Source organism: Microtus ochrogaster, chromosome 4 (assembly GCF_000317375.1).
Source record: "Microtus ochrogaster isolate Prairie Vole_2 chromosome 4, MicOch1.0, whole genome shotgun sequence".
Lineage (NCBI taxonomy): Eukaryota > Metazoa > Chordata > Mammalia > Rodentia > Cricetidae > Microtus > Microtus ochrogaster.
This window is the reverse complement of record NC_022011.1, coordinates 76239941-76264960: the sequence shown is the minus strand read 5'-3', so window position 1 is coordinate 76264960 and position 25020 is coordinate 76239941. Positions and strand designations below refer to the sequence as shown.

The 25020-nt window shown below is 39.6% G+C and overlaps 1 protein-coding gene across 11 annotated transcripts in view; it reads left to right on the top strand.

Annotated features, from left to right (window-relative positions):
• Nucleotides 1-24504, top strand: part of Scn3a (sodium voltage-gated channel alpha subunit 3) — a 106267-nt gene extending 81763 nt beyond the window's left edge. For all 11 annotated transcript variants that reach the window (XM_026778813.1, XM_026778811.1, XM_026778810.1 and 8 more), the window contains 9 exons: nt 1011-1165; nt 2233-2406; nt 10312-10434; nt 14063-14335; nt 15166-15219; nt 15748-15885; nt 16970-17074; nt 19102-19372; nt 21269-24504. In XM_026778813.1, coding sequence (XP_026634614.1) covers nt 1011-1165; nt 2233-2406; nt 10312-10434; nt 14063-14335; nt 15166-15219; nt 15748-15885; nt 16970-17074; nt 19102-19372; nt 21269-22464 — 2489 coding nt within the window. In that variant the 3' untranslated portion in view covers nt 22465-24504. The remainder of the gene's footprint in view (nt 1-1010; nt 1166-2232; nt 2407-10311; nt 10435-14062; nt 14336-15165; nt 15220-15747; nt 15886-16969; nt 17075-19101; nt 19373-21268) is intronic.
• Nucleotides 24505-25020: the final 516 nt, after the last annotated feature.

The following is a 25020-nucleotide window of genomic DNA, read 5'->3' as shown; positions in this document are numbered from 1 at the left end:
TACAACTTTTCATATCTGGCTTTGCTTCCAAACCAATGCAATGTGTCTGGACAAAGGGAAGTGTGCTAAGTGTGGATGTTGTTTGGTTGTTTGTTCTGCATTGCGTTTGTTGTCCTTATCTTTCAGAACATAATAACATTTGAGACATATGGTGCTCACTGTCGTACCCACACAGCTATCCCTTTAAAATATGCAGGGAGTAGGGTAACTAGATTTGCAGCTGCTGCACTAACTACATCCCATTCCTCCCAGTTTCAATTTTGGTTAATGTGTGCTCTGACCAGAGCTGTTTGGAGATGGTGCCGTGTTGCAGAATGTTGGTATGCTACCATGTCATTCTCACAGTGATCAACTCATCCTGCACAGAAATCAATAAAGATTTATTGATCCATTGCAGTTGGATTCAACATGACAGGCAGTAGCTCAGAGAGAGCATCAGATTAGACAGAAATTGGAAATCACATGAAGTCTAAAAGGCAGAAGAGAATAGAGCAGAGTAAGAGACACTGGCTGCACCGGGAGTCAGAGGGGCGATGAAGAAGAGACCTGAGGCCAAATATAAATTAGCTTGTGAAGTCTGTCAGTGGCTGACACCTGGGGAGACGGTGGGATGTTCTGTCCTTTAAAAGAAGGGAGTGAAAACCTGGGTTACGTGGAAATTTGAATAAACAACTTTTCATATCTGGCTTTGCTTCCAAACCAATGCGATGAAAAATGACTCAATTTTCCTCTGTGACCTCAAGGCAAAGAGACTCTAACTTGGATTGAAACAATAATATTTTTTTATTCAAGCAAATATACAGAAATTCCATAAATTCTAAGCCTGTAAGCTTAAGTATGGCTCATTATATACGAGAGTGTTGAAACAAAACTAGACAATAAAGCAGCCAGTGACCTATAAAACGATGAACTGGAATTGGGGTGAGGGAGAAGTAAAGAAAAAAAATGTTATTTTTTGGAATTAATGATCAAAGCATATTTTTCTTAATTATACTAATGCTGCCTTCTAGGGTGTATTAAAAAGTTTCCCTTCTGCCAAGTAAGTACAGAAGAAGGCAAAGGGAAGATCTGGTGGAATCTCAGGAAGACCTGCTATAGCATTGTGGAGCATAACTGGTTCGAGACCTTCATTGTCTTCATGATCCTCCTCAGCAGCGGCGCTCTGGTGAGTGAAGGAGTACTAGGGAGAACCAGGCTCTAGCGGAGGACCTGACTCTGGAAATGCAAGTGGTGTTGGCTTAGTGTGGGGATCAAAAGAACACGTGCATCTGGGCCATGCAGAGCTGCGAACTCTCCACAAAACTTTGTTCAAAACAAGCCAGAACCAGGTGTAGCAGGTTTTTATTTTGGACGGCCAGCTCACTCACAAAAACATGATACACAGACTTATATATAATTATAAAAGTACAGCCTATAGATTAGGCTTATCCCACTCAAATCAACCCGTTTCCTTTAATCTACATTCTTTTTCATGGCTCGGTTAACTTTTCTCTACGCTGCCCATCCTGCTTCTTCTCCATCTGCCTGGGGAGCCGCCTTTCTTCTTCCCAGAACTATGTTCTAAAGTCCCAACTATACCTCCTCCCTAGCTATTTAGCTATATTGACTGTTTAGCTTATTTATTAAACCAAGCACAGTGTCACATCTTCACACGGTGTAAAGGACTATTCCTCAACAACCACGAAACAGTCAGAAGGAACTTTGCCCCTGGTGTTTTTCACCAGATACTTTCCTCACTGATACACCAGTTGCAGAGACATTTCCCTGGCTATGCTAGCATCACAGTCAAATGTCACCCTGTCTGCCATAATTACTATACTTATGGATAATCTGTGTGTCTCGCTTTAAGTTCAATAAACTTACTCTTTGAAAATAAGCAATGAAATCATAGAAAATGTTGGAAGAAGCCAGTTCTACCCCTTATGAACTGAACATCTTTTGTTCATCCTCCATGAACTGAAGCATGTCTTTTTGCTGTGATTGAGGTAGATACTTTTGGGTGAAAAGTAGAGATAAAAACACACATGCAGTCAATGAAGATGCTGACATTCTTTTGCTATTAATCCCCAGCTAGCTATAACCCTTAACTTATTCTGATAGAAAACATTTGTGTGATCCTAGCCAATACTGCTTCAACCATTGCTTGGTTCTTGATATTAGACTAAAAATATTTTAAATCATTTTAGGAAGGCAGGCCATTCTGGTAATAAATAAGGTTTTCTTGATTCACAGGCCTTTGAAGATATATACATTGAGCAACGAAAGACCATCAAGACCATGCTGGAGTATGCTGACAAGGTCTTCACTTACATCTTCATCCTGGAGATGCTTCTCAAGTGGGTGGCCTATGGGTTTCAAACCTATTTCACCAATGCCTGGTGCTGGCTGGACTTCCTGATTGTTGATGTGAGTACCAGAGATGATGTCTAGGAAGTACTTTTAAAGAAGGAGGCTCCATAGTTTATATATAATTTCAGTGATTGAGACTTTAAGTCACTCATGCTGGTGTAACTGTAGAGCTTAAAATAATAATAATAAACCTACAGTAAATTCCACAATGAGAAGTAACTCACATGCAAGAATAGAGGGCATGCCCCAAATGTAGAAGTGTTAAGATGAAATACACACAGAGAGTCTTCTCTGGACCACAAGCTGATGGCTGTGGTTGCGTCATGTAAGTAAGTCTTTAGCCGATTGATTGGATCTGAGCAATTAGTCTATTAAGAGATCATTTAAAAATCCCCAGGGGACACTGTCATGATAGACTGAGAGGGGGTAGGAATTGAGAGATTTGTATTTTAAGTCGCAACTAAAGTAGTTATTACTAAGTAAGAATAATTGGTTCATTTACTATACTCCATCAGACACATCTACAATGAAATGCTTCTATATTGTTAAATCAGTAGTTGGGTATCCCAGTAGCCAGTGAGAAATTTACCATGGAAAGAGTAAGACAAGGTCTGCTCTGACTGACATAGACTCAGTGGTTAGAGAAACATGACAACCTGGAATCTGTCTGGCCTGCGACTGTTTTATCTTTTCAGTCTAACCAATGGGGTCACAGTATGGAAATCACAGCCAGCTGGTGTCCTGTAGTCTGTGATGTCTCACTGTTTAAGGCTGTGCAGCGTCCCAGTGGAACAAGGCACTCCAAGTCCTATGTTCTGGATGTGTCTTAGCAATAAAAAAAAGCACTCAATTTTTAGCTTAACCCTTACAGTATGAATCAGTGATTTCTGTATGTGATCATCCACTCAGTAGAGCAATTTTAGCAAGCCTGGGTCTGTTCAACTACTATTGTCTCTCTTCTTACATACACTCACTCATGCTACAGCCAAAATGTGTTCAACCCTCTGAGTTCATCAGAAATCTTCCACTAAGTTTCTTTGAATACACCACAAATGACTGTCAATCTCCATGGCTGGTCTTTCATGGATAATAAAGATTTATCTTAGGTTGTCCTGGAAGTCTCTGCACATAGGGAAGTTTAATGTTCTTTCTTGTGTAGCTGGGGTGGGTCTTGAAAGCTGCCCTTTCTTGTAATCAACACATTAGGGAACTGACGCTTAAATAATTTTCCTGAAATAACTACTATTCACAAAGCTAACACTGTATCCAAATTTCTTGATCCTCAATTCAGATCTCCCTTTTTCTTCTGCATCTCCTGTGTGATTGTTCATATTTTATTGTCGTGTATGGCAATGATGAGGTAACCTCGTGGATTTCTTTCTCTAAGAAAATTAAACTTCTCAAGGTCAAGGGTTTATATAATGCTCAAAATATGTAATATTGACGCTTTTAATATTCTATTTAGTAATATTTAAAGGAAATAAGACAATTATGCCAAAATTATTTGTCTTTTACTGAGTAAAAAATTACCAGATTGGAACTGATTAGTTAAACCCTTCTACTTCTAGGCAAGTTGTTTTATACTATATTTTTATCCGTTAATCCCAAACAAGATCTAAAATATATAAATTAATGTTAGCAGTTGATAACAACTTATCTTCAAAGAACTGAATCGACTGAGCTACAGTTTACACTAGATTAACACTATTTTTCAAAGTATAAGTAAGTATCTTTTTTATTTTTATTTTCCTTTTCATGTGTATACATACTTTGGTGGCATACATGTCTGTGGACCACATGTGTGCCTGGTGTCCACAAAAGATGAAAAAGGAAATCATATCTTCTGGAACTAGAGTTAGAGCTGGTTGTAAACCACAATGGGTGCTGGGAATCCAACCCAGATCCTCTAGAAGAGCAGTCGCTACTCTTAACCTCTGATGGAGCATCTCCCCAGTCCCAAATAAAATATCTTAGAAGTAAATTGCTGATCCTATACCAAACAGCCACAGAAGTTAGAATTTGGAACAAAGAATACTTCATATCTTTGAAAAATGCATTCATATACTTGAGTCATGTTTCTGTTTTTAAAAAAATGCAACCTCTTTCAAACCCTACCTAAATGCAAAATGAGGCTACAATGATCTTTTTAACCTCTTAAAAATTAATCCACTTACTCAGTAAATCTCTTTGAAAACCTGATAAGATTCTCAAGGTGTTGGAGACAAAGGAGCTAGGTGGAAACAGGCCAACTTCTAGCAGAAACTGTACTCCGCAGGCTGGGGGTATGGTAAACAATCTCCAATTAGGGAAACAACCAAGTCTAAATGAAGATTATTGGTGAGCAATAGCAAGGGGTCATGGATAGGATGTGACTCCGGATTGGGAGCAGGAAGCCGTTGTCAACTGCTGTCCAACAGAAGAGGTGGGCAGAGAGAGGCAGCCTCCCTTCAAAGAACAGAGAGCAGAAAGGCAAAGAGCCACCTGGCTCTGTTGTGAGGATGGGAGGATAAGCGTGGAAATGCCACGGACAAGAAGAAAACTGCTGTGTTTGCCTGGGATGAGACACAGGGGAAAGACAGACATGGGGTCTGAAGGTACTGAAGCCATCACTATGTACTGTAATTAGGTATGCAGTACCTGCTCATGGAGGCTTGGGGAGTCAAGTCAGGCAAGGATGTAATCAACATTTTTAAATGACATTTGTAAATAATGGAAGTGGGGAGATGGATGACGAAGTTGTTTAGTCTTCCAGTAAAGAGGAGATTTGGTCTCAGACCAACGTCATGATTTATAGTACATAAATTGTGGATAGGGTATGGAGTAAGTTTCATACACAGGTTTTCTTCTACCTTGAACACCTGAGTATCAGGCAGAATGAGCAACTGGGAGGCAGACTATCAGAAAACAGGTTTGGCACAAGGGCAGAATGGTGGGTCTGGAAAGGGATGTTTATCAGATACTCAGGTGTAGATGGTCAAGATAGTCAACAGAGAAGCCAGGATCCCATGTGTGAATTTAGGGCCTTGCAAGTTAGAGATGTTTTTTGAAGCTACAGACATGCTTTCACCGCAGAGTGGAAACTAACAAGGGACTGCAGAGGCAAAATCTGTGCTTTGACACAGTGAAGACGTTGGGCAAAAGACAAAACAAAACAGTAACAAATAGTAAATTAGACTGAGCTGTGACAATTTAAAGGAAAATCAAATGTCTTTGGGGATTTTTTAAAGGAAGACATATTCCCCTCTAAGTTTTGACGGGGATTTAGAGGGGTAACCACAGAAAACAGAAGCTAGGACATAGAAAGCAGAGGTCAGTGGTGTCGTGGATAAGAGATGTCACATGGAAGAAGTGGGATAAAGTTCTGAGTGAGAAGAGTGGTGACAAAGAGGTCCACAGACAGCAGATGGCTCAATTAGAATAAGACGACCATCTTAACCCATGCTTCTGTATGCCGCAAGATTGTACAAGGCAGGTCACTCCATCCATTTGGGTAGCTGTTTATTACCAAAATGATCTCATCTTCAAAAAATGCACAATGTGTTATAATATTCCAGAACTATGCAAACTATTTTTTTTACCAGTGCTGATGGGCTAAATGTTTAACTGAATTAATATTTACTTGAAAGGTATTGAAAACAACTAGAAGGCGTGTGGTCCTTGCAGATTGTTATGCAAGCATAACATCATCCATCAGCAAAATCATCTTCATCACTTGCAATTACAGACTTCATAAACATATGCAATCATTGTCATAGTCAAACAAATCAGCATTTCAAATCCAGGGTTGCAGTTGATTAAAGATGATGTGCCCATTGACAAAGACACTGGGATTTGGTCTTTTTTTTTTTTCTCAGCATCAATAACATGCAGTGTGATTTTGTTGTTATCACCTTAAAGGATCAAAGAAGTAAATATGAAGAGATCACATGATTCAGATCACTCATTTTTAAACAAACAAAAATAGTGTTTTGAAGGTTTATGGAGTTATTTTCTGCAAACCAGGACTTAGAGGTACTACATAGCGCTCCCCGGTGATGTATCTACCACACTGGATGTATCTTTTGCCCAGAGATGAGTATTTAGGTCATCGTCTCACTATCATAGACAAAACTGCAATGATCAAGACGCAGGCAATTTCATAATTTGAGAGCCTTTGTGACTAAATGTCCTATGGTATACACCCCATTTTTACTGGTAGTAAGGTCTCTCTCTCTCTCTCTCTCTCTCTCTCTCTCTCTCTCTCTCTCTCTCTCTGTGTGTGTGTGTGTGTGTGTGTGTGTATTGTGGGGGATCTCATGTTCAGAAAGCAATCCGAGGCTTCCATCCCTAAGCCCTTTCCCAGATTATGTCACCAGTAAAGAAATAAACAAACAATTGAAGATGAAACAGAATGACGAATGGGGAGAAACTTTGCTATAGGACACAGTCCACATCTAAGGGAAGAGAAAGATGCTGTAACTTATAGAATGCTTATCTAGCATGAGTCAGCTCTACATTCAATCAGAGAGGAGGGAGGGAGGGGAGGAAAGAGGGAGAGGAGAGATGGATCCCAGAGGTTTGGATACCTCCTTTTGGCCATGTTTAGTGGGAAAAAAATATCAGTTCAGGCAAGGAGATGTGGGATTCTAGGAATGTATTGGGATTGTCCTACATTCCTTTGTTGTATTCATCTTTTTCAGGGGAGACAGAGACAAATATCAGCTCACCTATGGGGGAGCCAAAGGCAGAGCGGATTATAATTTCATCAAAGATTACCTTGATACTAGTAGTTCATTGGGTTTTCTTACAGAGCACAGGTAAAGCAGTTTTAACCAGGAACATAGACACTGCACAGCAAAATTCCACCCTGTCATGAATGGTGCCTTCATGGGGACTGCCTGACAGAGTCTGTTTTCAACTAATCTTTTGCTTTCTATATATCCCCAATCCCTCCCAGCTAAGGGGGGGGGGGAGCAGAGCAACAATAGCTGGCATCTCAGGTGAGAGTCTTGGACCCTCCCTTTTTCCCCTTATGAGGGAGGGAGTGTTCTTACTACAGGCCTGACAACTGTTGCCATGGTTATCAGGGGCGAAGTCCAATAGTAGTACTCCATTGTACCCAAAGGAAAAAAATCAGGATACAACATTTTCTTTTTCTGCCCCTATGTATTTCCTGATGACATCCTATGAATGAAGGTAGCAGATAGTTTTGCAAGGCTAATGATATGGAAATTTTATTATAATGAAGCAGAGGACAGTCAGTGATCTTCTGGGCTTCTAGATGAACCCAGGTGGTTTAGCACACTTTTGCTCTAGTTCAGCTCTGAGACTCTGTCATTCCATTATCAGTTTTTGGTAAGAATGCAGTTGGCCTTTTAAAATATTTATCCCTTTTGTCAGAGGACAAATTGGGGATCCTTTCTTAGCCTCATTAATAACAATAATAAAATAAAACAAAGTTAAAAATAAAGCTCATGGGCAAATTCATTACTGGCTCAACAAAGTACTGTAAGGCAGGCAACTGTAAATCCTGGACTTTCCCAGCAAAAGGAGATGAAGAAGAGGAAGAGAGAAAGCCGTGCTATCCATTAGAAGCTATGTGATAGAAGGACTAGGGGAAGGCATTCAAAGCATGGGCAAGCCCAGGATGCCAGGGAAAGCATGCCCAGCCTTTGACCAGTGTAGGGAAAAAGGAGAAGAAGGATCTTTGTTGTTTTGATTGACGTAGAAAAGCAGACGGACACATCGCTGAGGAGCCACAGAACAGCCTGGCGATGCTTCTGGGGGAGATAAGTACATTATCTCATTACAGAAAGAACCATTCTCCTCAGCTCCTTGGCATGGCTTTAGGTGAATCGACCTTCATGAGAGGCGGCCTCCTGGTCAGGTGATTGACAAGCCCAGCTGGATTAATTCTTAAGGGAGGAAACAATAGTACATAATGTTGCAGTCTGTGGAGCAGATCACACTGTTGAGTCTCCACCCAGGGCCAGAGCAATAGTGCATTCCTTTGACTAGGAGCAAATAGCTTTCCCTCAATGGGCCTCAACAGAGTCCTGTTAGCCATCCTTAATAGCCTCCAAGTTTCCTATAATGTTCTCTTCTTCAACAATGGAGACCCTAATCGCCCCGGGGTATCTAACTGGGTCTCAAGGGTTGCAATCAGGATACATATCCTACCACATTTGTCAGTTTTCTGACCCAAACATGAAAGTTAGAAGTTTTTTCTTTTTACCAAAGCAGCATGTAAAAAGTTCCACAAGAAAAAAAAGGGCTTTTATTTTCAATTAAATGCTTGCATGGAGAAGAGAGACAAAACAAGAATTACAATTAATCTTTTCAACATACAAAAAAAAGAATTTAGACTGTAAAATAATTTGCAAAACATACAATTTAGTAAATATAATAAATTATAAATATACAATAATATAATAACATATAAAATTGCATGTTATATATTATATACAATGAATTATAAAACAAAATTTTGCATATATTATGTATTATAAAATGTATGATTTGATGTATATAGTAAATTAAAAATATGTGTAATTACATATGTGTGTATATATACCCATGTATATATGTGTGTGTGTGTGTGTGTGTGTGTGTGTGTGTATCCATTTCTATAATGAAACTTCAGATATTTAATTCTAGGGTATTCACCAGAAGGAATTAATTTCTGTCTGGGCTGGAGTTTTAGCCACAACTTCACAGGTAGCCTGCAAACAGGGTATTCATTTCATTTAGAGATAAGAAATTAGAACTCTCTCTGGCATTCACTACCTGTGGCTAGGACAGAATCAAAGTCATCTCCTGTTTCTGGCCAAGCTCAAGAATTAGAACAGGTAGTCTTGAGGTCCCTGCCTCTAAATCTATCTAAACTGTCCTCATCTTCCATACCCAGCAAGCTGACATTTCAGGTTCCATTTTTCTGAGAAATTCTGTGATAACCCACACGCCACTCAAACCCTTTTGTATTCTTCATTGGAAAACCTCAATTGCATGAAGCCCTCATAGGCTTTGGCTGGGCCACTCAAGCAGTGAGGATTATGCATCTACACTCTGATCTCTTGAGCAAGTGCAGCTTTCCCTCTTGGCTGTGAAGAGAGCGTTTCATTTTGCTCTCTTGCATGGCTGGACAGAGTGGATGAAAGCAAGCAGTGGTATCTAGCCTTCATGTATACAGACTTGGGAACGGAGGCCTGAAGGATAAAGAAAGAATATCAAGTCAAATGACCTCCCCTACCCCCAAAAGGACGTGTGTGATTTACTGTTGCATATACTTAACTAAAATTCAACTTAATTACAAGTATCAGAAAGATGTGTGATCACTATGAGAAGCGTATTGTATTATTAAGAAATCCACACCTGATAAACTATTTTCAGATAAATTTTATCCTTATTAATCCAGTGCATTGTTGTTTTGAATTTTATAAACGATATGCCAAATTTATCCAACGAGAACACAATGGCTCCACTAATTGATATCTAACCAGACCACATCAGGTACATTAAGAGCAGAGTTTCACGTCCACCTCTTAAAATGCTTCTGTGATACAGAGGCAGAGATCAAACACCTAGCCAGCTGACCAGCCCTGGTTCCTGACAAGTATCTCTAGGATTCACAACCTTAAAATCGTACAACTCAGGAGAGAAGTCTTAAGTTTTATTTGGCAGGGTAAAGCAACAGGATTGAACTAAGCCCTGAATTATCAATGATAAAAATACACATATTTCTCAAAGAAGCCAGCTACATGACATCCCTCTAAGTGCTAATAAGTATGAATAAGTATCACATTTTACTGGTCGTGAAAGCAGAGCTAGGGATGAGGCAGGTAGCTTCAGAGGGTGTGGAAGATGAAGCCAGAAGGGTGCTAGTCACACGTCCATTGGCTGTCACTGAAGAACGGACAGTACATGCTGTGCCTTGATCAAACACTTGATTTTGTGGTAGATTAACAGTTTCATTTCCGTCTGCAGGTTTCTCTGGTTAGCCTGGTAGCCAATGCTCTTGGTTACTCCGAACTTGGTGCCATCAAATCCCTGCGGACGCTGAGAGCGCTGAGGCCCCTCCGAGCCTTATCCCGCTTTGAAGGCATGAGGGTAAGAAAAGCCAACGGTGCTCTCTAGAACTCAAGTCAGGTTTCCATGCAGGACGTGACTCAGACACACAGTGATCCCCGCAGAATTAGATAATTCGGGGCTAAAGCCACAGAGAACAGCAAGCCTTTCTTCTGGAAATTGTCGTTTATTTAAACACACATCCAGGAATTGAGACAAAGCAAATACCAGCATCTGGGACTTGAGTTCACAATTCTTGTCCCTCTCCCTTGCATCCCAACACACACACACACACACACACACACACACACACACACACACACACACACGTGTCACTATTATTTACATTGCTCGGTCACTTTGGAACGACTATTGGCAACATTTCATCCCAACTGGGCTTCCAGTAGATAAATTTTAGTTCTCAAAAGGTATCAGTAATAACATTTTAAAAAGGCAATGCTTTGTTTCTTGAATTAAAGTAAGTCATAGCACCCAGCAAAACTGGTATATCCCTCACACCTACCGTGAGTTGCCAAGATAATTAGCTACATGTTTCTAATAAGCTGGCTTTGCTCCACAAATCTTTGAAGCACACATCTTGAGTGATGTTCAGTTTTTCCACAGCACCAGCCTTGTCCTCCCCTGCTCTCCTCCTGAGCAAGGATATCTTGTCTCAACAACAGAAAATGCAACCCCCTGCCACGCCTTCAGGACTGCTTTGCACAGAAGGCCGGCTTTGTTTAATCTGCTTTGCAAAAGCACGTGGATATTGAATTTCTTCAAGGCCATGGGGTTTTTATGTTAGGAGGTGGTTTGTTTGGGGCAATAAACCCCTTCAGCCTTGACTGCAGAATTTACTCATCCTGGAAAATGAAACCACCCTCCAGCTGCTCTCTCAGCACTGTGAGCGGAGACACGCTTGGCTTGCCCACAGCAAATTCTATGTCATTGCTTATGCTAACAAATTCATAGAAATCTCTTCTAAATAGCAGTCTGCTGATACCATCTCAGCCTTCCTGATGCTTCAGAGCTTCGTGTTGTAAACTTATTTTGTTTTATTTTTTATTTAAGGTAGATTATTTTTCTCATATAATATGTGCTAATCACAATTTCCCCTCCCTTCCCTCAGCCCAACCCCCTCTCCGACACCTGATACACTGCTTTCTATCTCTCAATAGAAAACAAACAGGCTTCTAAGAGACAATAATAAAATAAGGCAGAAAAAGAAACCTTAAAGCATCGAAAGAAGATAAAACAAAGGGTTCAAGACGCAGATATAAATACAGAGACCCACTCTTCCATACACTCAAGACTTAAAACACTAAACAGGAAACCTTAAAATATACACAAAGGACCCATAGAGTCAAAAGAGAGAGAATATATATGAAATGAAAAGTAAGATAAAATTAAAAACAAAATTAAAAGAAAAAAGTCCTGGCTCAGCATTATAAGACAAGGAACCTTTAAAGATGCTGTTGAATTTGTTTCCTGTCGGCCATCTACAGCTGGGCTTGCCTCCAGCCCCATAAGAGTAGATTGTTTCCTGGTGAGACTGCCTTCCAGAAAGCTAGATTTTCAGGTGGTTGTCAATTGGAGAAAGCTTCTGAGTTATAGATGGGGGCCTGTGTCCACGTCTCTTTTCAGCTCTAGGATTCCTCTGGAGCAGACCCCCACATGCCCCATGCACGCTGTGTCAGTCTCTGTGAGTTCGTATTACATCAATCCTATTGATTTAAAGGTCTTGTTTGTTTATTTGGTGTCCTCCATCCCCTCCAGCTCCTACACACTTTCTGCCTCCTCTTCTGCAGGGTTTCCCGAATCCTGGGGGGAGGAATTTGATGGAGACATCCCATTTAGGGTTGCCTGTGTGTTCCAAGGTATCTTACTCTCTGGATAATGTCTGGCAGTGGGTCTCTTTGTTCCCATCTGCTAAAGGGAGAAGCTTCTCTGATAATGGCTGAGCAAGGCACTGATCTGGGAGTGTAGCAGGATGTCATTTTTTGCTATGTTTTTGTTTGTTTTCTCAGAACAGTATTGTTTGGTTTTACCCGAGCTCTCGGGTTCTTGGTCACCCAAGCAGTGCCGGATATGGGTTCCATCTCGTAAAGTGGACCTTAAATCAAATCAGTGTTTGGTTGGTTACTCCCACAGATTTTCTGCCATTATTGCACTAGCATATCTTGCAGGCAAGACACCATTGTAGATCAGAAGGTTTGTAGCTGGGTTTGTTTACATTTCTATACATTTCAACTGTGGTATCCTACCGAGTACCCTCCTGTACCAAAGATGCTAGCACATTGGCATAAAGGCTTTATGTAGGCACCAACTTTAATTCTCCATGTTCAGTGAGTTGTGTAGGTGTTGTCTTCAGCGATGGGGCCTCGCCACCAGTTTTATCAACAGCAACTAGGAGTCTTGGCAATAGCTTGAGTGGTTTGGGGTTCATATGGGACTTTGGTCAACAATCATATTTATAGTTTATAACAGAAAGGAATTATCAATTGAATAAGTCTGAAAACTTACAATTTTCCTCTTATCTGAAAAATATTCTAAGATTAGTGCTTTTAATTCATATGGAATTCCTAAGATTTCAGCCAAATGTAGCCACATCTATTTGAAGATAGAATTTGTAGCAGTATGGAAGAGGTCATTGTACATAATTTCAATCTGGAAAGAAAACTAGCAAGGATAATCTACATGACTTAGTTTCTAAAGGAAATAAAATTGGATTAACAGGAAAACACTACAATTTTGGATTTCAAATTTTGATGCTAGTTTACCATTTTTTCTGTCAATTTCTAAAATAATGTTGACTATACTTTTAAATAAGACAATAATTTCATCGAGTAGGATACTTAGCAGAGTAGTCCACTATTGAGTAGAATAAGTGAAGTTAGAAAAACTACTTATGCTATCCATGAGATCTTCAGTGTATCTTAATCTTTCCTAGATTCTGAGAAAGAAAAGGTGGTTGGGCAATTTCTTCACTAAACAGGTCAGCCTAGCAAAAAAGATTAATATAGGCTCAAGGAGAACATGTAGGAAATTGACAAGTAATAATAAGAGGATCTGTTTTCTAGTCTTACATCTAAAGAGAAATCTTACCTCTGCCTGTAATTCATTCTATGTCTAAAAGATAGAGATTTTCTAATACAAAACAAAAGACTTTGAAACCCCTAATCCTCACCTTCATGATCATATAAATGTACCTGACGTGAGGAAACAGATTTTGTCTTTTACGTACTTTACCTGTGATGGGGTTGCGTACTTAATCTTTCAGATCATCATTAATTCACTCAAGTTCACAAAAATTAATATACTACTGCAAAGAATTACTACTGTTGGCATTTAATGCATATTCCTCCCTCACCCCCTTTTCCCTAGTGTGCACTTTCTGACTCCATCTTATTCTATTTTGTCTGTTTCTTTTCAATTCTGTTGTATTTTGCTTGCCTTTCTTGCTTATCTCTTTAGCTGTACTGTTCTTTGCTTCTACCAGTCAATATGCAGTAGAACACACATACACACACACACACACACACACATTCTAGAACTTTCTGTCTACCCAGGTACCCATTTAATCCCTTCCAAATGTGTCTGAGCGCCGAATGCATATACATCTGCAACAGCTTCCATTTCAGCAAGCCATGGCTCTCCTGTTCCCCCACAGGTGGTTGTGAACGCTCTTGTTGGCGCAATCCCCTCCATCATGAACGTGCTACTGGTGTGTCTCATCTTCTGGCTGATCTTTAGTATCATGGGTGTGAATCTGTTTGCTGGAAAGTTCTATCACTGTGTTAACATGACAACAGGCAACACCCTGAACGTGAGCGAAGTCAACAATTTCAGCGATTGCCAAGCTCTTGGCAAGCAAGCTCGGTGGAAGAACGTGAAAGTCAACTTTGACAACGTGGGGGCGGGCTACCTGGCGTTGCTGCAGGTGGTAAGTGGCTACTGTGCAAACCTGACAACATTCTGTGTTGTTCTCTGAATAATTCATATTCAAAAGTAGGAAGGTAGTTGATGATGCTTCTAATTAATTATCTGTCTGTGAGGGAGACATTACAGTGATTTTATATCCCCCAAGAATGCAATCTTAATGTTTTCACAGAATTTATTTCTTCTTCCTGTGTTTTTCATGTTATATCACTGACAATTATTTCAATTTTTTAATTTTATGTAAAAATTGTATAGATTGAAATATCAGTTACATATTATATTTATGAATTAAATGCATGAATTTTTAGCCAGATATTTCCATAGCAATGTCTAAAATAATATGAGGTCATTGTACATGTGAAATCTTAAGGGATACATTGTCAAATGTGTAATGTTTATTTTTCTAACTTTATGACAGTATAGTTGCTAGCCAGTTATTAGTGAAAATGAATTGTGTTTGAATACAACCCAGGCTTCAACCACAAATTTTATCTTGTTGCTGGAAGGAATTAAGATGGGATTGAGATGGGATTTTCATTAATCAAATCTCCAGGTATATTTTGCTAGAGAAAAACCAAAAAAAAAAAAAAATAGAATTTCTCCAAACAGAAGAAAAGAAAACAAATTCTAAACTCTAAACACAAATTTTGATATTCAGTAGTAGGGAGGTATTTCATAGCACCTCATTTGACTCCTTTCAATACCTGTGTGTGTAGAAAATGTCATGGTGATGTATGAACACATACTTAAAACAACGCCATTGTATTTATGTCTGGCAAACGCAATACATTTAGCTGAGATATTCATACATATTCTAACATGTATTGTTTACAGGCCACATTCAAAGGCTGGATGGATATTATGTATGCAGCTGTTGATTCACGGGATGTAAGTAGCTTGCAGACACTGTTCGCAGCTTCTAGATTGTCCCCAGTAGACATTGGTGAGAACTGACCCGAGAGACCCAGAATTCTATAGTGCGTAAACCCAAAGTATTTACCAATGCAGGTAGAAACGGTTGTTTTAAGACAGATGCTTATGTGGTGATAGTAGTTTGGTCCCGGTAGGTACGATATGTAATAGGTAGTATGTCTAACTCTACAAAGCTGTCAGATTACATGGAAAATGAGACATCACATCAGCCCTGCAAATAGAGCTATTGCAACTGTTAGATGCATTTTTATCAGTGTTATTTGTGCTGTAGAATAGTTGGCAGGAAGGTTATAATGGAAAAACATGTTGGATTTAAAAAGTGAAATTTTCAATTGTCATGCTACTTTGAGAAAATAATTATATTGTAAAATAATACCAGAAAACATGATAAGACAAGCTCATAGGAAGTACCAACACTCACTACATTATTTAGTTGAAGTGTCCACGTTGCTAATAGTATTCCATATTTTCACTATTGTTTAGGTCAAACTCCAGCCTGTATATGAAGAAAATCTGTATATGTATTTATACTTTGTCATCTTCATCATCTTTGGGTCGTTCTTCACTCTCAATCTGTTCATCGGTGTCATCATAGACAACTTCAACCAGCAAAAGAAGAAGATGAGTGTCTGCCATGGCTCACCCTTCCCTGCTCAGAGCGCCTGTGTGGCACCCAGCCAACCAGATACTTGGAGTCATGACTCCAAGAGATTGGATTTCTGTTATTTCCACTCTTGCTCTGTAGCCAGCTAGGCAACAGTCCCTACTCAGTGGCTTCTCCCCTTTCACCCTCTGTGCAGCTATCTTTCTGGCCCAGAAATATAACCTTTATTTCAGGACATCCAGTGGTTACCCAGCTCTTAGCGTGGCTTATGGAGTCTTTCAGGAATTACCCTCACCAATACCTCAGCCTCCTCTTCCCCCACACCTCGTTTTTCAGCCCTGACCCTGTTACTTACTCATTCCCCCATTCACGCACATCATCAACAGAACTTGTCAGATGGCAATGGCAGGAATCTTTCTGACCTTTTCTGAACTCAGACACACACTGCTGTCTCCGTGGCTTTATATGTGATATTTTCTCTTCCTGAGGTGCATTGCCCAGCAAACTCTATATTATCCTTTAAAGTCTTAAGCTTAATCCTGACTCTCTCAATTTGTTGTTGTGTCTACAATAACTTTTCTTCCTTCTTCCTGTTCATTTGCTTGTTCTTTTTTTATGCCTTTACCCCTTTTGCATAAGATTGCACATTTATCCACCTTCCTTTCCAATGACCTACCCATGTAAAAAGCATGACACCATGTTATATACCTTTGCAGTTCTCATACCAATCACATTGTTTGACAAACAAAAATGCTAAAAACTGTTGCATACAGCAGTAAAACTCTCAATTGTAAGAGAGGAAGAAAAGATATTTGGCTCAATGAAAATAAATATTTGAGAACTTTAAAATGCATTGTGAATATAATATAATCTAATTAGGATGCTTTATTAAGCAGAATTTTGCATGCTTATGGGCTTTGCATAATATTAAACTCTGCAGTATTTCACATAAATGAGAAAAGCAGATTAATGAATCTATATTTAGCAAGATAAAATCCACTTAAAATTGAGAAAAGACCAAAGGGGGACTCAGAAGTACTTTAGTTATAATGTTATTGTGACACAGTTTGGGATTGTAACCAGGCTATTCTGTGTGTTTACTTTGGAGGTCAGGACATCTTTATGACGGAAGAACAGAAGAAGTATTACAATGCAATGAAGAAACTCGGCTCCAAAAAACCACAGAAGCCCATCCCTCGGCCTTCGGTAAGAAGGGTATCTTGTATTCATTAAGAGTCTAAGATGATGTTTTAATCATAGTGTCTAGATCAGAACACAGAGGGTGATACCACCAATCTATAGCACAATTCAAAAATCTTATACTGTGCGGTACAGTCTACAGATACAAACTTGGTAACAAGTGTCAAGTTCCTAAAATTCTGGGATGTTCTGAGTAGCTAGTGTGTTGAAATCTCCAACTCAGAGTTCCCAAGAACTGGCCCTGAACCAAGATTCACTCTCCTGCTGCCAATGTGTCTGGTGGCTACTCCTCTGACTTTGTCTTTTTAAGTAGATGGAGGTTCCCAGACGGCCCAGCCCACCACCATTCCCTTGCTCTATGCTCTTGTTTCCTCTCTAGTATAAATCTCATTTTAGCTTTTCCTTCTGTTATTAGCTTTTAAGGTATCACACAAGGTAAATACTTTTATAACATTTTCATACATGTGTATCATTAGACTCCGTTGTAACTTTCCTCTTCCGCTGCCCCCCTTACTTCCTCTGCACCCTGCAATCTGGTTGCCTTCCTGCACCCCCCCCAATAGTAAGCTCTTTTGTTTTCACATCACACTCATTTCATAGCTCCCCCTACCCCTTCCATCCTCTCCTTCCTCATGCTTCCCTGTCTATCTAGATTCATGGTATAATTTCTCCATATTATCTATGACTTGATATATATTAAATTTAGGTCCTACACAGGAGAAAATCATTTGTCTTTTGGGGTTCTCTCACTCTTGAGACTAGAAAACATTTCCAACTTGCTTAGAAAGAAAAACTCTCTCAAAAACTTTGTGTCACCAGAAAGAGAATAAAGATCTTTCAAAGGCATAGTCTGTAACACTTACAAACGTAGAATGGCATGATGGTGATGGCTCATGCTCAGAGCTGCACCCTAACTCATCTACCCTCTGAGAAAGGTCACTGAGGCCCATAAGGTAACTGTACCCCTGACCACAAAGCCTGTGGTCATCAAAACTTTCAATTGAAAAGTTTCATGAACCCTCATCAGTGACATCATCTTACTATGCATTGAAAGGTAATTGAAACTGGGAGATGTAATACGAGGAGGAAGGATGGGAAGACACTGAATCCGGAAAGGAATGAATCTGTCTGCTTCACCAAAAGTCACTGATATCTGCAAACATGCTTGGTTTATGACCTTGAATTTTTTTCCCCATAAGCCATGGGATTTTCTGTGTGTATTATAAATTATTTTTAGTTATCTAACAAAATCACATTTGCACTTGGATTTACATGGGACTTTAAAGGCATATGTCTCCTGAAACAGGTATTAATTAGACAAGCATTTTTCATTCATTTCTAAAAAGCTGTGTGTGGGGGGCATTGGGCTTATGCATATGTCTGTGCACCATGGAATCCAGAAGAGAGAATCAGATACGCAGGAACTACAGTTGCAAAGAGTTATGAGCCACCGTGTGAGTGCTAGGGATTGAACCTGGGTCCTCTGGAAGACCCAAAAGTGCTCTAATCCTTTCATGAATTCTTGTTGAAGCATAGATAGGAAAATATGATGGGGGGACAGATAAATTAGCAAATAAACAAATAGAATTGAATAAGTATAACTAACATCATTTGAGGGAAAAATAAGGAATAACAGAAAATTCTTGAAATGTTTAAATGAAGCAGATTATTAATTGAAAAGTCTGTATTTACCTTTTCATAAATCTTCACTACTGTTTGAAATCATCTGTATAAAAACTTTCATGGTTAAACAAACAGGCTCTACATATTTTTAGCCAGTTTCCACCAGTTTCTGGCTTATTCAGTTTTGTCTTACTAGGTAACCCAAATAAAGCAAGTAGGCTTGTTCCTGGCATGTGGTACGGTTCTTCTCATTTTACAAAAAAAAACAATAGGAAGTAAACTGGAGCTTAAAGACTGTTTGGAGTATCTTAAGGAGGGTGCATACATGAGAGCCTCGTCTGGATCTGTGATGTTACCAGATCGCTATTTATGTGATGTATTCAGTAACCTTATCTTCCCTCCCATTCTAGAACAAATTTCAAGGGATGGTCTTTGACTTCGTAACCAGGCAAGTCTTTGACATCAGCATCATGATCCTCATCTGCCTCAACATGGTCACCATGATGGTGGAGACTGACGACCAGAGCAAATACATGACCCTGGTTTTGTCCCGCATCAACCTTGTATTCATCGTCCTATTCACTGGGGAGTTTGTGCTGAAGCTCATCTCCCTCCGATACTACTACTTCACTATCGGTTGGAACATCTTTGACTTTGTGGTGGTCATTCTCTCGATCGTAGGTAAGAGCACTTTGACCACAGAGACATGCTCCTAGAGAACATTTCCTCCAAATCCTGCTGCAGAAATACAATGGGAGAATAATGGAGTGTGCAGAATGATAATTTCAATGCTATCATATTTGGATAAAATTTTGAAACTTGAGTTTCTTCACCAAGTTAATGGGTCAGAAGTTAAAGTATTAGTAATGGATTCGGGGGAAGGGTGAAGAAAGCAGGAAACAACTCAGCGTATCCTGTTCGTGTTAGTTACCTTTCTCATTGTTGGGACACAGTAATCAAGAGGAAGTAATTTACAGAGGAAGGACATATTCTGGCTCACAGTTGTAGGGATACACTCTATCCTGGTGTGGGAAGCCTGGCATGGGACACAAGTTCAGTTGGCTAAAGTGTACCTGTATTTGAGATGGAGAGCGAGAACAGGAAATTGAGCTGTGCTATAAAACCTCAAGCCCTGCCCCCCCCCCAGTGACCCCATAATTTTTCCCCATAAGTCTTCAACTCCTGAAGATTCTACAACTTTCCAAAACAGCACAAGCAGCATCATGGCAAAGGTCCAAACCTTGAGCCTGTGGGGAATGGCTTACACTCAAACCAAACATTCTGCCAGAGGTAAATAGGCTTAAGGATGAGGCACCTGACTTTAAAACACATCATCATAACACAGCAGTATCACTGTCTCACTGCTGTGAAAACACCAAGGCAACTCTTATACAAGAAAGCATCTAATTAGGGGCTTGCTTACTGTTTCGAAGAGTTAGTCTGTGATCACCATGGCAAACAGGCAGGCATGGCACTGGAGCAGTAGCTGAGAGTTTTACATCCTGATCCTTAGGTAGCAGGCAGAGAAGGAATGAGAGATTGAGTCTGGTATGGGCTTTAGAAACCTCAAAGTCCATTCCCAGTGATATACCCACTCTAACAAGTTTGTACCCCCACTCCAACAAAGCCACACCTACTCCAAAAAAGCCACACCTACTCCAGCAAGGTCATACATACTCCAATAAGGCCATAGTACTACAACAAAGCCACACCTACTACAACAAAGCCATATTACCCCAACAAGGCCACACCTCCTAATCCTTCCCAAACAGATCCACTAGCTGGGGACCAAGGATTCAAATATATGAGCCTATGGGGACCATTCTCATTCAAACAGTACTATATATAATTTAAAAAATTAAGCAATAGCCAACACTGTCCAAAGCATTTAACAGTCTTTCAGAAGTTAGATAAATGACAGTTGATACAGCTCTTGCAAAAAGGTGGGGTCTTAACAGGCAGAAAGAGGAAATGAGGATATTATAAAACTATACATTTAGAAACTATAGGCCAGATATAGTCAACTTTTCTCCAGCTAAAGAATGCCACTGCCATTGGGAACAACGAATTAAGTCATTTTAGAAATAATCTTTATTTCTAATTGCCATATTTCATGTTTAGCAGTAAAGCATAGTAACTGGGAAGTATAACCAAAAACTGCCATATTAATATTTTATATTATTTTGGAATTTACAAATATCAGCATTGCTTCATAATGTTGTATTATAGAGTTATTGAACAAAACTCTAAATCATTTTTAAATGCCAATATTAGAGTGGATTCAAAGGTTTAGTTAAGACAAGTTTTTGTAAGGTTATTTTTTTAAATTAGACATGCACAAAAAGCCAGACAGTAGTAGTGCATGCCTTTAATCTCCACACCGGGAAGCACAGGCAGGTGGATCTCTGAGTTCGACACCAGCCTGGTCTACAGAGAGAGCTCCAAGATAGCCAGGGTTACAGGGTTACACAGAGAAACCCTGCCCCCTCCCCCCGAAAAAAGAGCCATATGCATACAACATTTATATAAACATAGATAAACTCTTTGTTCATCTGTCTTCTGTGTACTTTTTCATAGGCATGTTTCTGGCAGAGCTGATAGAGAAGTACTTTGTATCCCCTACCCTGTTCCGAGTCATCCGCCTGGCCAGGATCGGCCGAATCCTACGCTTGATCAAAGGCGCCAAGGGCATCCGCACCCTGCTCTTCGCTCTGATGATGTCCCTTCCTGCGCTGTTCAACATTGGCCTCCTGCTTTTCCTGGTCATGTTCATCTACGCCATCTTTGGGATGTCTAACTTTGCCTACGTTAAAAAGGAAGCTGGAATTGATGACATGTTCAACTTCGAGACTTTCGGCAACAGCATGATCTGCCTGTTCCAAATCACCACGTCGGCAGGCTGGGACGGACTGCTGGCCCCCATCCTCAACAGTGCGCCTCCCGACTGTGACCCCGATGCTATTCACCCTGGAAGCTCGGTGAAGGGGGATTGTGGGAACCCATCTGTGGGGATCTTCTTTTTTGTCAGCTACATCATCATATCCTTCCTGGTGGTGGTAAACATGTACATCGCTGTCATCCTGGAGAACTTCAGCGTCGCCACAGAAGAAAGCGCAGAGCCCCTGAGTGAGGACGACTTTGAGATGTTCTATGAGGTCTGGGAGAAGTTCGATCCCGACGCCACTCAGTTCATAGAGTTCTGCAAGCTCTCTGACTTTGCGGCTGCCCTGGATCCTCCCCTTCTCATCGCCAAGCCAAACAAAGTCCAGCTCATCGCCATGGATCTGCCCATGGTGAGCGGAGACCGCATCCACTGCCTGGATATCCTATTTGCTTTTACAAAGCGGGTTTTGGGTGAGAGTGGAGAGATGGATGCCCTTCGAATCCAGATGGAAGATCGGTTCATGGCTTCCAACCCCTCCAAAGTCTCCTATGAACCGATCACCACCACTCTGAAACGCAAACAAGAGGAAGTATCTGCTGCCATTATTCAGCGCAACTACAGATGCTATCTTTTAAAGCAAAGGTTAAAAAACATATCAAGTAAATATGATAAAGAGACAATCAAGGGGAGGATTGACCTGCCTATAAAAGGAGATATGGTGATTGACAAATTAAATGGGAATTCCACTCCAGAAAAGACAGATGGAAGTTCCTCCACCACCTCTCCTCCTTCCTATGATAGTGTGACAAAGCCAGACAAGGAAAAGTTTGAGAAAGACAAACCAGAGAAAGAAAGCAAAGGGAAAGAGGTCAGAGAAAATCAAAAGTAAATAGAAACAGAGAAATGTCTTTGTAATCAATTGTTTACAGCCTCTGAAGGTAACATGTATGTGTCAACTGGACTCCACGGAGAGGTCCATGCCAAACTGACTGTTTCAACAAATACTGAAGGTCAGTGCCTATACCAGACAGTGGCCTCTCTGTCGCCGCCACTCTGTGAGACAGGGTATCAACATTGACAAGAGGTTGCTGCACCCACTACCAGCTGACACTGCTGAAGAGAACTCCCTTGTGAACATGACCATGACACCACCACCAAACACCGCTAGTACATCGCTCCCATCCACTCTATTTTTAACATCCACATTTGCCATATTTTTACAAAATCTGTCCCAGGGGATCTTCCTGGTCCCTGATTCATAGTCTGTTCATAACACTATGTCACTATTTTTGTAAGTGTCGTTTACGTTAAGGGAAAAAATATATATATATAAGAAGCCTGTGTTCTTAAGTCCACAGATTTCTCCAGTAATCATAAAAAAAATATTTTGCCTGAGAGATAAAGTTATTGCTCAAAACTAATTCTAATGTTAACAGTTTCAAATACTTCTACTTTCTGGATGGCGTTAACTTACAAGTCTTTTACTCTTTTATGTTTGTTTATACTGGAGCAGTTATGTGCCTGTAAAGTCTCCCCTAATGTTTGAAAGATTATTTTTATGCAAAATATTTTGTTTCAATAAGTGCAAATTGTATTCTAAGTTTCAGAGTTCTATATTTAAGTTTGGTTAAATGACCCCATCCCCACACAAAGTTATCTAATCTTTCTGTTCTAGAAAAATCTATCCAAAGTACCCCTTTAGAGTAATTGTTTCACTTTCTGTGGCAGTATTTCTTTGCCATCTTCCACTCTCAGCAAAACTGACAGTTTGTGTCAATTAAATACCCTCTGTTATGTAAATAGTTATTTTATCCTGTGGTGCATGTTTGGGCAGATATATATATATATAAACATATATACAGCCTAATACACAACTTCTATTAAATCAAATATGTACCACAGTGTGTGTGTCTTTTGTAAGCTTCAAACAGGGAGGTATCTTGTACCATTCATCACACAGAAATAGCTGGAAGGCTATCACTAATGCATGTTAATATTGCCTAAGCTGCTCTATTTTAATCAATCCATTTACCACACGTTTTGGTAAGAAGAGTCACATGTTGGTGGTAGAATGAATTTAATCTGCTCTCTGTCTACCTGTCAAGAAAATCTCATTGATATTATTTTAAAGCACCTTTATTTTTGCATTGTTAAATCAACTTGAGTATCACAATGTGTCTTTATTGATTTCAAGGAAACACACTGTATAGGGCCTCTCACTAAAACCTATACTTCATAGTTTCCTTAAAAAAAAAAGTCCAAAATTTGTTTAAATATAAATAATGTAAAATATATCAGTTTTCTTTGTCAGCATTTGTACATAAGAAAATTATTTTCAGGTTGATGACATGGCAATTTATTTTACCTTATCCTTTTGCTTTTTATTTTTAATCAGAATTCCAAACTTTTGCATCCAAAAGACTTTTCAGCAGATAATTTCCTAAAATAAAAGTTAGACAATGGGTTTTGTGGATTTCTTTGTTATAATATATTTTCTACCATTCTAATAAGAGATATGTTGGTCAAAATCTCTAACCCTGACCATTTTCTACCGACTCTGGTTACCTGCAGATAATCCTTCACACATGGAAGTTTGTTTTTTTTAACTCAACTTTTGTAGTATTTGCATATGCAGACTAGGCTTATTTTTTTAAATTCTGCTGCACTAAAGCTATCATGGATATAACATGGGCTCTGTCCTTTTTAGCCAGGAACAAAGTGACAAAGTTGTACAATTATCTAACATGATATAATTCTTTTTGGGTTTTTTTTTCTTTGCACAAGCCAAAAGTTTAATGTTCATCCCTTTTACAAAACTATTTACTGTAGTATACTGATGAACTGCATGCAGGGAATTGCTACTCCTAAAAGAATGGTGAGCTACTTCATTATTGAGCCAAAAGAATAAATATTTCATTTTTTAACTGTATCTCATTTGTTGGACTGAGTTTTTTTTTAATTATTATTGGCAGGTAAAAATTTACACAACTAATGAAAACCTGTATTTGATTTGACATTTGTACGCATAAAAGTTCACATGAGTTTTGTAACACCCTGTTACATGATTTACCCAGAAGTTTGTCAAAATAAAGACTAGTTAAAAACCGTTTTGTGAACTGTTTACTTCACCAAAGGGCCAGCCTGCATGATCCAGCCTTCAGGTTCAGCAGTATTTGCAGCACCCCTCACCAGTGGCTGTCTATTTCAATTAATTTATTGAATTGCCAGGAATTTAGTCTCAACACCTCTGGATGTAAATGGTGTCATGCCCCAATATCTTGGTGGCTAACATGCCACTTGTGGGCTTTATCTCCTCAGTGCACTCTCACTTATAATGTATTACTGACACTAAAGTATCAATGGTATTAAGAATGTAGGTTGCTTTCCCAAGGACTTTTGCATTTTTGTCAACTCCGAACCAAGCCTTTATCTCAGTGGGAAATTC